General features: G+C 45.2%; 1 protein-coding gene across 2 annotated transcripts in view; it reads right to left on the bottom strand.

Annotated features, from left to right (window-relative positions):
* LOC110989137 (uncharacterized) overlaps positions 1 to 15847 on the bottom strand; it is a 56190-nt gene that overhangs the window by 4670 nt on the left and 35673 nt on the right. For both annotated transcript variants that reach the window (XM_022253283.2, XM_022253284.2), the window contains exons 48-64: positions 15450 to 15572; positions 14337 to 14524; positions 13989 to 14096; positions 13329 to 13469; positions 12491 to 12644; positions 11311 to 11493; positions 9994 to 10196; positions 6174 to 6348; positions 5369 to 5643; positions 4913 to 5026; positions 4338 to 4538; positions 3373 to 3538; positions 2609 to 2817; positions 2199 to 2309; positions 1578 to 1739; positions 911 to 1067; positions 385 to 573 (exon numbers count right to left, since the gene is read on the bottom strand). In XM_022253283.2, the coding sequence (XP_022108975.2) occupies positions 385 to 573; positions 911 to 1067; positions 1578 to 1739; positions 2199 to 2309; positions 2609 to 2817; positions 3373 to 3538; positions 4338 to 4538; positions 4913 to 5026; positions 5369 to 5643; positions 6174 to 6348; positions 9994 to 10196; positions 11311 to 11493; positions 12491 to 12644; positions 13329 to 13469; positions 13989 to 14096; positions 14337 to 14524; positions 15450 to 15572 (2859 nt within the window). The remainder of the gene's footprint in view (positions 1 to 384; positions 574 to 910; positions 1068 to 1577; positions 1740 to 2198; positions 2310 to 2608; positions 2818 to 3372; positions 3539 to 4337; positions 4539 to 4912; positions 5027 to 5368; positions 5644 to 6173; positions 6349 to 9993; positions 10197 to 11310; positions 11494 to 12490; positions 12645 to 13328; positions 13470 to 13988; positions 14097 to 14336; positions 14525 to 15449; positions 15573 to 15847) is intronic.

Genomic DNA, 15847 nt, shown 5'->3' with positions numbered 1-15847 from the left:
GAGTAGGTCATTTACTCTGTAAACATAACACACCCCTCTGTATTCAGCCTTGCAAGATGTATAACAATGTCAATTTGGAATCCACATGCAGGGAAATAGCGGTTCATTTTTACGGAACCCACGTAACAATGGACACCTTCACAAATTGTGCTCCAACCTTAGGGAACGACCCAGTTAGGAATTAAAGGCATTACAGAACACTCCGAGAGCACCCAGCACCAAAGAATGAGTGTGCAAACCATCGTAATGTGTGTATATTATCCTATGCACGTGAGCAAGTGCACGAAAGCCGTACGTCATGCCCCGGGGATGTCACTACCCGGTAACAATGAGCCCTCTGTCATTCACGCACCGAAGCCATAGCACCGACAAGCACTCACTTACCACACTGCCCTCCTCTGTAACTGGCCCTCCAGTTGTCAATGACGATGCCTTCGTCCAAGCAGATGTCGGCGTACTCGGCCAAGGCCTGGCACAGGAATTCCTGGCTCGGGAGTGTCGCGCACATGTCATACATGCACTTCCGGTAGTACTCCTCCGGGTTCACTTTGCCAAAGCAGCTCCTGAACACACCTGTTTTAAACCCCCCCCACCAAAATACCAATTATATTTATTGGCTTCTCAAGGGTAGCTGCCATCCTCACGAAATGAGAAAGTAGGTTCTACTCACTGCTACCCCTGTGTTTCAACAAATCTTTATGGTTTCTGAAATCGAGGAACTGTAGTTAAACCATAACAAAACCTTACTTATTGATTTGCAATTCTAACCCTACACAACCCTTCAAAATCAACAAGAAAATTTGAAGAATTTGTTGGATCCAAAAAGGTACAGACCATGTATTATTTACTAGACAATGGACTTGATGTCCCTCGACAGCTCATGAACAAATAATGCACCAATGTGACAGACCTCGAACATTCTTGAGTTCCGAGCACAGCCCAGCGGCCTCGTACGCCCGCGTCGGCCACACGACGCACGGGTGCAGGTTGATGAGATTGGTGTGGACAAAGGATGGAGCATCAGAGGCGACACGCCAGCTGGACCCGAAGGCATTCATGTCGTCGACCTGCCAGACGGTCAGTCAAAAATCTAATTTCCACCAATGACTTATGCTTGAGTGAGGAAACTTCCATTTCCAGTCAAGCCCACTGCTCTCGTTGACATCAGCATTTCACACATTCTGTCTGACACTCAAAGCTTTGCCACATCAAATCACTACACTCTAAAAAATTGTCTTCACGACCCTACGTGGCAACACAACATGCCAAAGCTGAGGAACACTATAGAAGTGAAATCCCTTTTCAGTCACCATAATTATCCGATACTAGAACTTAATACAACCACCAATGTAGTATTCATTACTTCGCAACACTTCGTAGAAAACCATGAGAAACCAAGATTCTTCGCATTAATTATAGCGCATAAATGAAAGTGGTGTGCATTTGTTGGCAATGTACGCATCACATAACCATTTACATTGACAGGAGCTTTCTCCTAATTTCAGTTTCATGTCTGTCGTCTGAGATGGAAGCACAGCCAAGATTTCGGAAACGAGCATTGACATGATCGGTCTCACCTTGTTGCCGTCTCTGTCTATGAAGCCAGGGCTCTCTGTGCTGAGTCCGCGGTAGGTGCCGCACAAACCGCACGTCTGTTTGGCGACGCTGTCCGGCATCCTCACCTGGACGCGGTGAAGGCCGTCCCAGGCCACGATCATCTCAAAGTCCGTTTTCAAAAGCTGTGGCAGAGTTGAGCGTAAAACATTTATCAATCTCAATTAAGTATTCAGCTGTCTCTACACTTCACAAATGCCCTGCGGCTTTGCAGACAGTTTGGGTCATCAGAGTTGCTGTCATCCCACAAGTATTTCTCCCACAGCACTCGGATGGTTGTCCCTACTGTTCTGAGCGGAACTTTGTCAGGAAAAATGTAAAACAAGGATGAAGTGAAGAATTAAGACTTGAAGGTTTACATGGTGAAAGAAACTAGAAGAGTAAAATGATTGCGGTTGCACTATGTATCAATCTCTCTCTTGAGTATGTGTGGTTCTGAGAAGAACCAGGTACTCGTCTTCACGAGTTATTCCCCGGTTCTTCTAAGAACCGCACATACTCAAGAAAGAGATTGGTATATGATGCAACCGCAATCATTTTACTCTTCAAGTGAAGAATAACTAACACGGGGATTAGTGACTCACCAAGTAGTTGCCGACTCGACAGAGCTTGATTTTCCCAAAGTTGAGGTTCAGCGTGTCAGACACTTTCTTGCCGTCCAAAAGGACCACATATTCTTGCTTGAGCTCAATAATCTTCATGAGAAAAATATCAAAGAAGAACAAAACTTGGTTGAAATTACATTTATCTCAAAGCACAAAATATAGATTCGAATTGATTTTGATAACCATTCAAGATTTTACCAAATAAAATCAGCCTTCTCATTGAGATTTTGAAAACAAAAAAGAGTTTTTCACACTCGCTCTTGAAAAATGCTTTATGAGGAAGTGTGGAAACACTGATGAAAGCTTGTTTAAATTGTTCAATGAAAATTGTAATATCCTCGTACTTTTTGCACTTCTTTTTTTGTATTCCCTGGTTTACGGCATAATACCTTGCCATCATAATGAACATGCACAGCTTCGATGGCAGAGACGCTGTTTTCGGTCGGTACCCGGGCCTTCTTGATCATGACGCTGAAGTCATACTTGTTCTCAGGGCAACTCGAGGCAAAGTCATACTTGGAGTCGCCTAAAAACTCAAAGTGTTGCTCACTGAAGTCCACGATGTGGGAAACTCCTGAGGCGCGGCAGCTCACTTCCTCTGCAATTTTGCAACAAACATCGTTAACTGGAAGAAAGGGAGTGGGTATTTTGCCGGCTTTTAAAATAACTGCTCCGTGACAAATTGAAGAGTACACAGATTATGTCAGGGATCTGAAAGATACCAATAGGGATGCAACTGAAAATATATTTTAATTTATGCCAAGTTTCAAAAACAATATATTGTCTTTTTCCAAGTTAAACAAAATAAGTGCTGCTGGTAGCGAGTTTCTTTTTACAGCTGTGGTCAATTGAAAAAAAATTCTTCACTGCACACTGGGATACACTTCTCGTTATAGCTTCAAAGAATCTGATCATTGTTCAATGCAGTTCTGTTACGGCTTAAAAAAAGCTGTTTCAATTATTGTTTCATTATTTCACCTTGTAAAATTACACAGCTGAGAAGAGAACTCAGAAAGAGGCAAGTTCACATAACATAGGTGTTGTAGTTTGGATGTCCTTTTACTGATAACACATCAAAACGTGAGGAATCAACTGATTAGAGTTAGAGATGCTGCCACAAAGTTGAGATGCGTGGAATTCAAATCCGCTTTACCAAATTCGCAGTTTGGCCCCGTCCAGTCATGAGGGCAGCTGCACTTGTAGCCCTGGGACGTCTCGACCGTCACACACTGCCCACCGTGCTGACAGGGGTTCTTGGCACAGGCATTAGCGGGAAGGTCGGCTTTTGGTACAGCTGAAGAGCTGCACTTGTACTTCACCTGTGATGAAAATCAGAGGCATCAAAAACGGCGCAAAGGAGGTCGTTGGTGTTAAGATCTACAACACGGACGACTGGTTGACGTTGCATGCGAGCCATCTTGAAACCATAATATGAAGAGGGAGTGAGGTCTGTCGGAGGAAGAGCTTTTGAAGCATCATTCCTATATGTCCCAACCTGAAAAACAGTGGCCCACTCAAGAGGAGTGGCCCTCGGGGAGCAAAGAGTGTGGGAAGGGGGGGCGTGAGAGGGGCTTGAACAGTTGAACATTACAAGCTATTTCTGTGGGGGAAATTCCAGTCTGAGCCCCCCAACAACAGATCCTGGATGCGCCACCGTTGGAAAAAATCCTCTTTGTAGACTGTTAATCTGGAGACCCTACTTAGAAACAGGCTCCAGACACAAATGGCACTGGATGGCTCTTTGACAAATATCACAGGCCCCGTGAGCAGGGACAATATCTCAGCATCTCAGCTCCCTGTGGGAGTATGGACCTCTATCATGGGACAGCCATCTTGGTTTCCTACCATTCAAAGCAATGTAACCAAACTGAGGCTGGAAGGAAAAGAGTCTGTTCCCTTTTTCAATATGTGAGGTTGCATTACCACCGCCAATGAGTCTACCAGGAACAAGACAAACATGGCAGCATCATGATAAAGGTCTACACAGCTCGATGCTGCCATTTCAGATGCTTACCAAACCAAATAACCGACAATCACCGCTCTCACAGGTACCCATTTATAACCCCTGGGTGGCTGAACCGAGATAATTTCGCGCGAGTGCTCATTGCGGATGATTACCTCCAAGTATTTGAACGTCCTGCCGCAGGGGTTGCTACCGAACACGTGGTTGGCCGCCTGGAGGCCGGTGCACCTGTGCTCGCCGTGGCACAGCTCCTGGACGACCTTCAGGGAGGTCTGAGCCGTGCAGTCCACACTCTCGACGTGGCCGCCTGGGCAGACCTGACCGTCGGTCAACCGGCCGTACACTGCATCCACAACCTGAGGAATGAGAGAGCATAATTCCTGATAACGGCCTTCCAGGAAAAACGCTGTTACGGTTAAAGAGGCAGGCAATTAGTTTATCGCTCAGCACTGACACTCACTTTCTTCATTTCCTTTGCTCTTGATTAGATGGTTAAGAAAAAAATCAGGATTAAGTGGTGCAACACGACCTTCTGTTTACTAGCGGAGACATCTTATTGGTATCACCCAGATGCAAAAGTCTCATCTCATGAATACCAAAAGTTATGGCTGTGGGTTGACATAGCGTGCATAGTAATGGAAGCCGCTGGCTATAAACTGAAGCCACTTCCCCTAGACATGTGTTACTCCCAAGCCGCAGCCAGCTTATTCGGACACGGCTATCAACCCACCTCTATGTACAAGTCTCCACAGTCAATCTCCATGCTGTCTCCTTGACACACCCTCTTCATGATCTCCTCCGACACACTCTTGGGCTTTGGGGTAGCAGTACACTGGAGGTCCACCTGCACGCCGAGCCATTCATATGAACATAATTTGAATATCAAGGAAGTTCAGACGATACGAGCAACTCACAAGAGCGCGCCTCCAAGAGTTTGCAAAACGTCGGCCAATCACAGTGCGTGAAATCTGTCGACCCTTTCCAAACGCACGCTGGGTCGACAGATTTCGTGACTGGATAATGTGTTTGCAAACTCTTGGGGGCACGCCACTGTGAAATGCCCGAATTCAATCCAATGCTGGTAATAATTGATGTATTAAATTATGTCATGTGTCGAAAAATTCTAGTTGACCAGAAATTTGACTACAGTCGGCACATGCCCAAATGCCTCAAACAGACAAGCCACCTCTAGATATTTGCTGACGCCATAGCACGGGTCCCCAAACACCTCCGACGTGACGTCCACGCTGCAGTCCTCCCGCCCTTGGCACTTGGCCACGAGGGCGCTCATCGCCGACGGCGCCGAACACTCCCCCTTGGGCTGCGCCTGGGTGGGGCACTTCTCAAAGTCCTCATTACGGCCGTACACCGCCTCCACAATGTCGATATACTTGCCGGGGCCGCAATCGATTCTCAAGACCTCACTCTCGCAGGTGAGCAGAGCCTTATCATCTTGGATATCTGTGAGCAGAGGACGTCAACTGTAAGGACACTCATGTCAATGCACACAATTTGTATTTGCCATTGGCAACATTCACCAATTCATTCATACTCTAGAAATGAATCCAACTTACAATCGCACATCTATTTATATCATTACCCTTGCCACTGTCCTGGTCACTGCTGTCCTAGTCATCCTTGTCAAGGTCGGCAAGTCATCAATATCAAAAATTATAGCTTCTGTCATTGCATTTACCATTCTCGACTGTCAACTTGACTTTCCAAGTCAGGTTGGCTTACTGGTACTCTGTCCTGACCTTCCACCTCTGGGGGCCTGGGTTCAAACCCTACCCAGGCCAACACATGGATTGGGTTCACAGTCCCTACCTGATTCCATGGGTTTTCCCCTGGACTACTGATCCAGGGTTTTTCTCCCAACTCTAAACTCAAACATTTCGGCATAATCTTCTCCTCCAGTACTTTTGCTTTGCACTGGTTACGCATAAGAAATAAAAAAAATAGGTAAGATATCTTGATCATCATAAACTTACTGGTGCACTGTTGCCCATCACCAGAAAAGCCGTCACTGCAGAAGCAACCGTACACGCCATCCTTTGATCCGCAGGTTGCGTTCTGTCCGCACTGGCCCGGCAGATACATCACCTCTCCGTTCAATCCACACATGCCTCTCTCCGTGCATCCAGTGCGATAAAAAGTGGTTCCCCGCTTCATTGACAAAGCAAAACAAAACAAAAAAAATTAAAAACGTGAGTTGTCATTCTGTTCGCAGCTTGGTTGAATCCATCGGACAATTTGGTGATTTTTTATGCATCTTCAAAATCTTGGTATTTTCAGCCGATTAATTATTAAACGGAGAGAGATTTAATCATGGGAGGCGCAGTGTCTTTTCAATGATTCTGGACAAAATTGTGCCAAATAAAGAAGCAAATTACATCAGCAACGGAAAGATTACTCTCTTAACCAATTGAATTCTGAAAAAAAAAGCTGTTTTGAAACAGAACCCTACAAATCCCCTTGAGATTTACACTTGCAATAAAGTGCCGCACGTGCATAAAAGTACACATCGATATTTGAAATTCGTAAAACTTTACAGCTGCATTAAGCATCATCCTTGCTCACACAGGACGAGGAGATGGTAATTCAGTGGTGATAAATGTTGAGTGGGAGATTGTTTGGCCCCCCCTCGATAGAGCCTCCCTCATTCCACCGTGGGTTAATTATTAGAGAAGCTCTTGTGCAACAGAGACATGCCGTTATCAGTGGCACGTTCCACACCTTGATTAATTACAGGAAGGAAAGCTTGCTTAGTTCAGATGTGGTCCAACTACACCGATAATACACATGTTGAGGCCTCAACCCGACTACAGTCTCCACTCTCTTTGATCTCAGGGTGATTGATTTTTTTGGGAGTTCACAATGTCTCGCTAAAGAGAAATGCCAGCCCGTAGAGTCCGCCAATGACTTGTAAGACAAAGTGCCCACTTTCTCGCTAGACAAACAGTGTGCGGCTTGGATCCATTACACCTGATAACATGCATATCTCTTAGATAATCACTCAACACCCCCATGAACACTAGACACTCAGCTCTGCAGAAAAAGCCTGCTTGCTGAAATGAAACTGAGAGTCTCTCAATGGACAGAGCTCTCTTCATGGGGTGGGGTCACCGGAACCTGCTTTTGGAGAAAAAAAAGGTGCCAAGAGCTTGGTTGGTACAGCACCCATTCAGACATCCTTTTTACCCATTTAAACAAGAGGAGATCTGAGTGCCCAGTACTGTGGATAACTGGGATGAGGCCATTTCTCTTTTGGCGCAGTGTTGTTCAGAGATGAAGTCCTAATAAGCTGTATTCCATGTAATAAGGATTTTGAGAGGATGCCCTAAGCTGAGCGCAGTAACTAGAGTCACACCACTTCTTTGCAGAGCACTCATGACGTGGCCTACATGACGAAAGTTCACAAGAGTAGCCCCATGGGAAAATTTTGACTGTAGGTGACATCGGGACGGATCAGAGGTCGGGGAGTTTGACTCCAGGGACATTTGAAAGCAGCGATGCAGTCTGAATCTCCTTTGGCAGGGAATGAGAGCCTCGATAATGAACTTGATGTTGACAATCAAGCAGAGCCTGGCAACAGGGCCTGCTTGGTATTTGTCATGGTGTTGATGGTGACGACCAACGTCCTGATCCTAACGCTGAATCCGTTATGCCTGGTCCTCCTCAAACGGGTAGCCAGCATCAACGACGTCACCAAAGTGTTTCTGACAGCTCTGACGGCGTGTGATATCGGATTTGGCATTTTCACTGCCTTGCCAACGACGGTTGAGTACATCGCGGGGAAGTGGCCCTTCGGCCCGGTCGCGTGCTTGGCATCTAAAATTATGAACGAGGTGTTCGTCTACGCTGGGCTGATGTCCCTTTTGTTGTTGACTTTGGAACGCTACGTTGCCATTGTCTACCCCATGCGATATTTGGCCATGCTGACAGTGCGCTGCTCGCAGTTTATCACTGCCTTCACGATTATAAGCTGCATCGTCATCACTGGGCTTGTTGACGGGTTAAATGCACACTCTTGCACATGGAAAGGACAAAACCAAGGCCCAAACAACATTCTAACGACACTGATCCCCCTGGTCATCATCATGGGCCTGTACGCCCACATATTGATTATCGCCCGAAGGCAGGCCCGTCGTATTGCACCAGCGCACCTGATCGGCCACCATCAGCCCGCAACGAGGACCCTGACCACCATTGTCATCATCGCCGCCGCATTGCTGATTGGCTGGATGCCGGACATGGTGCGGATCATCGTCCAGCTGAAGACCGATGTCCCGGTGACCCTGGATGCCCTGTGCGACGTCCTCTTGATGACCAACAGCTGGCTCAATGTCATCATTTACTATTTGAGGAATGCGGAGATGCGGAAAGTGTTTCGCTCGTTGCTCTCCGCTCAGTGGCATCGAGTTTCAACGTGCCTTCGAAACAAATAGGCCACCAAAGCATTCCCTTCTCAAACTTCATCTTAAAGTGGATTCATTAAGCGCTCGTGTACTTAAACAGTACATACTCTTGTAGTCTGATTGGGAATGTTAGTCCGTCCAGAGCCAAAGTGACCCATCGGCTTTGTGTTTATCACCTGTTTTTTTGACTGAAAATGACCAAGAGTGCCATGCACTGATGACGGCACTTCACTGACTAAAATGTTCCACACTTTTATCACAAACTTTTCAAAAGCAGTGCCATTTGACTGTGAGTGTCTCAACTGTTGGAACCAAAATGGTGGATTATGCATCAGAGCATAACACCTGCATGATGTACAGCACACATAATGATCAGCCATTTTGGTTCCAGAGTCTCAAGGTGGTGCTGTTATCCTTGACTCAGTGGCCGAGTTCGGGCGGCTTGTTCCCGTATGTTCACGAACAGCTCGATTTGTTGTTCATGGGTCGGCCGCTCGAACAACGGGAACAAACAACCGGTTGTCACTGGTAGTTAGTGAGAAGCAACATGGAACATGGCGGCGTCCATGTAGGCTAAGTTATTCAGAGTTAATGTTTGGATGGGCTGAATTCTTTTTTATATAAACAGAAACATTCATTTCTGTGTTACGGAAAATAATAAATGTTAAATTTTACAAAACTTCCCAGTGTCTATGCCTTTGAAAGCCATCTCTCTACTTTTTGCAGCTGTTCAAAAATCAAAATCTCACGAGTTTTTCCGTGTGTTCCTATAAAACCCTGACGAGGAGGTGGTGTGTGATCCTGTTCCGAGAACAGTGTTCTTGAGTCGTGTTCCCGCCGTTCGAGCACCAGAACAAGAAACCCCTGTCAAGAACAGGACGCCCGAACTCAACCATGGTGTCTGCCATCTTGTGCTTTTCATGCCAACGGTTCTGTAATATCCATTGTTATGCTAAGTGATTCAGTATGGCGGCTAACCCAATTGTGTAAAAGGAGAAGCAAAAATTGTTAAATTTTCTTGCGTTTAGTTTCCACCTATTAGGCCAGGCTTCAGCATTCCTTTCATCTGTTCATTTGGTCAAGTTCAATTCTTTCATTTGAGTTTGCACACCGGATACAATAGGTTCCCTCTGTATTTAATTATGAAAAAGGCTCTTGGTAACCAGTGATGCAACTGTGGCTCAGGGCCCAGTTCCAAAGGGTAGACTTGATAATCCAATGACCCATCGTTTAGCTGACGATCGTCATAGTATACTGACTACAGTCATTGCTCGGGCTTGCTTTATGAATACTGACGTCACTGGATTGAAAATGACACCACACAGAAAATCATCCAAAGAAACTTAGTTCTGTGAATTGTGTCAAAGCAAAAATTTGGGCATGCAACACTTACCTCAAAGTAGCAGCCGTTATCCGTGCACCCACACTCCGAGGGCACCACGCACAGCTTGTCGCCCTCCTTCAGTAACCCCTCAGGACACTGGCAGGTCTCCTCGCACGGCCTGGTGCAGGTCTTGGGGGCATGGGGGTCACCGCAGGTGGCCGGGCACGCACTACCACAGTGCGTGTAGATCATGCCAGCAGGGCATGTGATCCCTGGAAATGTCAATATTGTTTTTTTAATTTTTATTCATTCTTAATCTAGACGTAACATTCTATGACATCTGAGCATCTCGTCACAAAACCCAAAGTTTGACATTACTGGGGATATCTCTGCATAGCCAGCTCACAATGTCTTCATCAACTTAAACGAGGCTCGAAGCACCTAGAGGAGGACTCAGTGTTTGGGAAGGCATGAAGTCAGTGCTCAGTGGTCCGACTCTCCAAGAAATTCTACTTCTGGGATTGGTGAAGACATCGCGCTCACCACAGCACTTCCCATTGTTACTCAAATGTTCAAGTTATGTTTACCATTACATTGAATTAAAAGGCTTCCCCCAAAAGCTCATACCTGATCCACTCTAAAAGACTTTGGAAAGAACAGATGCTTCAATAAAGCTTGGATAACGATAAAAGCATGTGTTGAAGAAAACCTATTCACAAAATGGCAAAGATCCCATTCTAAATACGTGTACCCACTAACAAAACATTTGCATAAGATTGTTTGAATACTTGAAAGAAATGTTTCTCATGGTAACTTAAAAATAGCATGCTATTCCTGAGCGAGTTCAAAGTGTTGTAGCCGAGACCATTCCAAGACCATTCATGAGATCAGACACAAGACCAGACACAAGACCAATCACAAATAACAGGGTGAACAATGACGAAGGAGTGCTTTTGTTGCAGTTCATTTGAATAATTTGTGGCTTGAGTTTAGACCAGAGGTCTTGCGTTGGTGTAGCGTTGGTCTTGTGGGGTCTTGTGGGATTTTAAGAGGTCTCAACTACAACGCCACTAGTTCATGTACAGATATTCTTAATAAATGATTTATTACTAGTAATGGAATTTCTTTTTTAAAGTTATTCAATTTAATTTAATTAGTCACTGTCTATGGGCCTCGAGATGGACCAAGAGAGGGTGCTATTTCCTAGCAATGGAGGCTCCTTTGGTAATAGCTGTGCATCGCCGGTTTACAAACGACTAGGAGATGCAAGCGTTGTAGTCGCATCATGACAAACAAAATACATACTCCCGACCAACGCAACTCTTTTCGACCAATGAGGGGGGCTTCAGCTCGAGGTGAATACTCAGAGAGAGAGCGAGAACTTACCGCACAGCCCCTTCTCCCTCCATGACGTAATGACCACACCGTTTTCGGCACACACGTCAGCGTACTCGGCAAACTGGGTACAGCGGGGGACACTGCTCAGCGAGTCCGAGTCGCTGACGTCCTGCAGGCAGTCGTCATAAATCTCGTCCGGGCTGACCACGCCGTGGCAACGCGCAAACGGACCTGCAGTGCACCAAACCAATGCAGGAATCCTTTCAGAGAGAGCCTTTTTGGGTGTTCCTATGCCTATTTGTCATACATTTCCTTTTTCTTTTTTTAGCACATGCTTATCTTGTTCTTTTATCTCGATATTAGTTTCATTAGTTTTATTGTAATTAGTTTTAAGTTTCTTACTAACAACCAGAATTTGGCCTTTGGGCCATAACGGGGGTGACTTTGTTTTTTTAAACAAACCAATTCGAACTGAAAGTTGAAGGACAGTTGAGAACTGGTGAAATACCACTGGGTCATTCCATGAAGTTGGAGCACAATTTGTGACAGTGTCAATTGTGACATGGGTTACGTAAAAATGAACAGTTATTTCCCTGCATGTGGATTCCAAATTGACATTGTTGTACATCTTGCAAGGCTGAATACAGAGGTGTGTGTTATGGTTACAGAGTAAAGGACCTAGTCTACAGGTCATGACGGGTGGTAAAAGTTACCCATATAACAAGGACACCGTCACAAATAGAGCCCCAACCTCATGGAATGACCCCATTACCGAAGACTATTACTTCCCTTCTTGTGTTTTTTGTTTGTTCTTTTTTTTTTTTGCTTTGAATTTTTTGAATTCGCTATCTCTAGTGAAGTTTTTAGAAGCTCTTGGTTCAACTGAGGGTCACCGGCACTATGGGTCACATGTGCACAGAGCTTGAGCTCCAAGACATGGATGTTGGTTCCCTTTGCTTGACACTTTGTCAGGCAGTTGGTGAGTGAATCCTGATGGGCATAGCATCAAACGTCTCGCTATCTCTTCATGAAGCACGGTTGTACTCCTTTGGAACACGTACAGCAGTCCAGCAGATTTTCACAGAAGTCCTACGTGCACTTCCGTTTTACAACTTGAAATGAGTTGGTCAGGATTAATGAGGTACCGCAACGTAAAAAAGGCTCAGAGTTTGGGGGCGGGGGAAGGAACAAATGATTCTGAATAGATTTGATTTGAATAGATTCTTACCAAGTGGGTCCTTGATTGGGTTGCATAGCTCATTAGCCTCGGCCTGTTTGCCGGGATTGAGGATGTACGGTTTATCCAACAGGCATTTTTGGCAGACCTCGCAGTTCTCGGGATCCACGGCAAAAGTCTCTCCATACTGCATCTCGGACACATCCTAGTCAAACAAAGATGACAAAAGAAAAAAAAAATAGAGATTCGCAGCAAATGTAACAAGGAAATCATGAATTTCTTCACGAGTTGGGTGTCTTTTTTGTAGCCTTCTTTGATTTTGTAAATTTATTTGGCTACTGATTAAGAGACCACTCTCATTTTGCCAACAATTGGTACGGGCAGCCAACGTTTGCAAAAATATTGCCTCAGTTGGTTTCAATTACACATTTACCGTTTTATCTTTAAAGACGGTTACATTTTCACCTAGTATTTTGCAATAGAGTTTTAGTTCGGTGAAGTATTCTTTCACTTTTGTACTAACGGCTGGCCATAGTTTTAGCAGCCACTTGTAGGTAAAAACATGGCCGTGACGTAAAAAGAGCAGACCCAGGTCTCTTCACAAAATAACCGTCAAATAACCTACAATCTACAACAGGCCAATGTCAACAGCCGACTTGGTGGCATCAAGCCAGCGAGCAATACTTCTGCGACAGCAGCATTGATTAGACAGCAAACTTGCAAAACTATTTCGTTTTGTTTCAATTGTCATAGCTAGTTTTGAATCGAGACCCATTTCAGATGGTTTTAGCACCTAACCACTTCGGATATGTAAAATCAAGGGTTGTATATAACCACTCATGCACCGGCCAGGCATTCGCAAGAAAGAGAGAGCAGCCTCTTGACTTACTTGGGGGATGTCGTCTTCCTTGTCGCTGTTGAAATTGCCGCACAGTCCGCAAACGGCATTGGCGTATGACTCCGGCAGGTTGACAATGACCCGATGGTGGCCGTCCCATTCCACAGTGAGACCATACGTTGTTTGCAGCAACTGATAGCAGATGGCAAAATGACAACTCGTAGTTAATACATTCTTAGAACTTGCCACCCTCAAATGCGGAATCCAAGCAGACAATGTAAGAAAAATAATAGTAAAAGATTATAAAACCATTGTTTTTCTTCAGAAGTTGGTGACTGACAGTGGCTCACTTAAAAAAAAAATACAAGATCTCAGTTTTTCTTTTGGGCTTACTGCACTTTTTAAACATAACTTTTTCTGACGCACTTGCAAATAAACTTGATATTTAATCTAAGCCATATACAGTAACACTTCCAAAGTATCGTATTGGTGGGAGGCAATCGTTTGTGATTAAACATTGATAACTGTGCTAGACCTCCATCGAACATGACCTGGACTGCCATATCATGATCAAATTCCAGCACTTTTTCCGGACCTGCTGATAATGTGTTCTCTAGAGCTGCGTGTCTGCAGGTAGCCTGTAGAAACAAACAGGCAGATAATTAAGAAAAATAATAAATTGGTTTGTGAAGTCAAGTTTGGTCTACCTACCACCCCGGTGTAGGCGTTGTGGACAACTGACACGCCGTTGCGTTTGACGGGTAACTCGCAAGCTTCTCCGTCCACATGTACGACGCCTTCTTGTTTGAACTCAAACATCTGAAAGAAAACATGCAAATATGCCTCTCCACTTTAGATGATGTTTATTTTGCAAGAAGGAACAAACGTTGGTCCAGAAATCGTCCAGGTACGAGGTCTCTCAAAATATTCACTGAACAGTGTAAACCACTGGGCCTTCAGAATACAAAGTGGCAAATGATATTAGACACAGAAAAAAATTACTTAAATATTGGAAAGAACAGTAAATGAATGCAAACTTCTTTGCCCAAGACCACTCACTATGTTGTTGGTGAAGATGTAAATCTCGCGGCCGGCAGCAGCATTGTTGGTGAGGATGTCAAACGTCGGCGTCTCCCCGTTTGCGCAGTCTTTGGCCAGGGTGTACGTGCACTCGCCAGGGAAGTAGAAATGCCGGCCGTCAAACGTGTGGTAGTGGGAGTCTCCCGCACTGCGACACGAGCCCTCCACTGCGTACAAAGTTTTGAAAAACGTTGTAAGGCGAAGCTGAATATGAAACAAGTTTTTGTCCAGGCTTCTGAAAAAGAGGGCAGCAGGCATTTTTTAACATTAAAGATGGCAGATTTTTCCAAGATGGCCGATGGAATTTTATTTTACCCATTTGTTGACACTGAAGGAACTTCCACCCTTAAGTTTTCTTTCTACACATTCTGTCATAACACAAGTAAAAACTCAAAAGACATTGCCAAAAAAAAAAAAAAATGAAACCGGAAACAAGGGTGGGAAGCAGGTAAGGACAAGAACCCAGTTTGTCCTTTACTCCGCCTTCTATAGTACGTTCTAAATGGACACCTAACTTCATTTGCCCGGCAAGTGACACATGGAGGCATAAATGCGGGTGAAGTCATCTATTCAGGAGGGAGGTACCTCAAAGGATATGACCCCAGCATTGAAAAAAAAATAAATGAAGTTCTCGTTTTCTTTTCTGAGGTCTCAGTGAGGGGGCTGGCGGAGAGGGGGCATGGTGCTATGCACCACTGCAGAAAGCGCTGTTAACCTCGTAAGTGCGTTCGCGCGGTTACTCCGGTTAATGCGAGAAGGATGCGTGCGCATTACATTCGGGTACAGGAGTATACTCCCCCTTTAGCGAGAGAATACTCTTGCTCACCCTCAGGTCGTAATCCAGCCATTCGAGTCCTCAGGAGTATACTTGTGTTAACGCGAGTACCTTGCTCGAACGCACCCCAAAAGTCCCAAACCTCTAGCCACCGACACACATGTAAGCATTCTACCACGCACGCTAATTTGGCCCATGTGCTGACTGAAAATATTAGCCTCAGTAGATCTCACACAATTATTTTTGCGCACTCAGAGGGAGTTAAGGCTACAGATCAATCAGTCTGTCAACCAATGGGCTGGCGGATACAGCCTTACCGATCTCGCATCTGCTTCCCGTCCACCCCGGCGGACACTGGCAGACAAACCCGTCTGCATCCAAGCCTGACGTCTGCTTACAAGTGCCTCCCTGCTCACAGGGGCTGCTGGTGCACGGGTCAACTGTAAAGGAGAGAGTTTGTAACAAGTGTGTGCGGAAAAGTTGCAAAGTTTGCCTTGATTTGTGAGTGGAATACTGGCATGCCGAGCATTTCCGAAGAAAGTTAGATACACCTATTGGTTGCTATATTTATGTTCTGTAGGAGACATTGTGAGGAAAACTGATTTGCACTTTCTTTAAAAAAAGGCATCAAATGCACCCAAACAGACACAGAGGAGGTTAACTTTCGATTGCACAAAGAAGTTTACTGTAGCGAGATTTGAACCTGCAATCCTAC

The sequence above is a fragment of the Acanthaster planci genome, linkage group LG15 (assembly GCF_054643075.1).
Source record: "Acanthaster planci isolate LZ-2023a linkage group LG15, COTS_SCS, whole genome shotgun sequence".
Classification (NCBI taxonomy): domain Eukaryota; kingdom Metazoa; phylum Echinodermata; class Asteroidea; order Valvatida; family Acanthasteridae; genus Acanthaster; species Acanthaster planci.
This window is presented reverse-complemented; position numbering and strand designations above follow the sequence as displayed.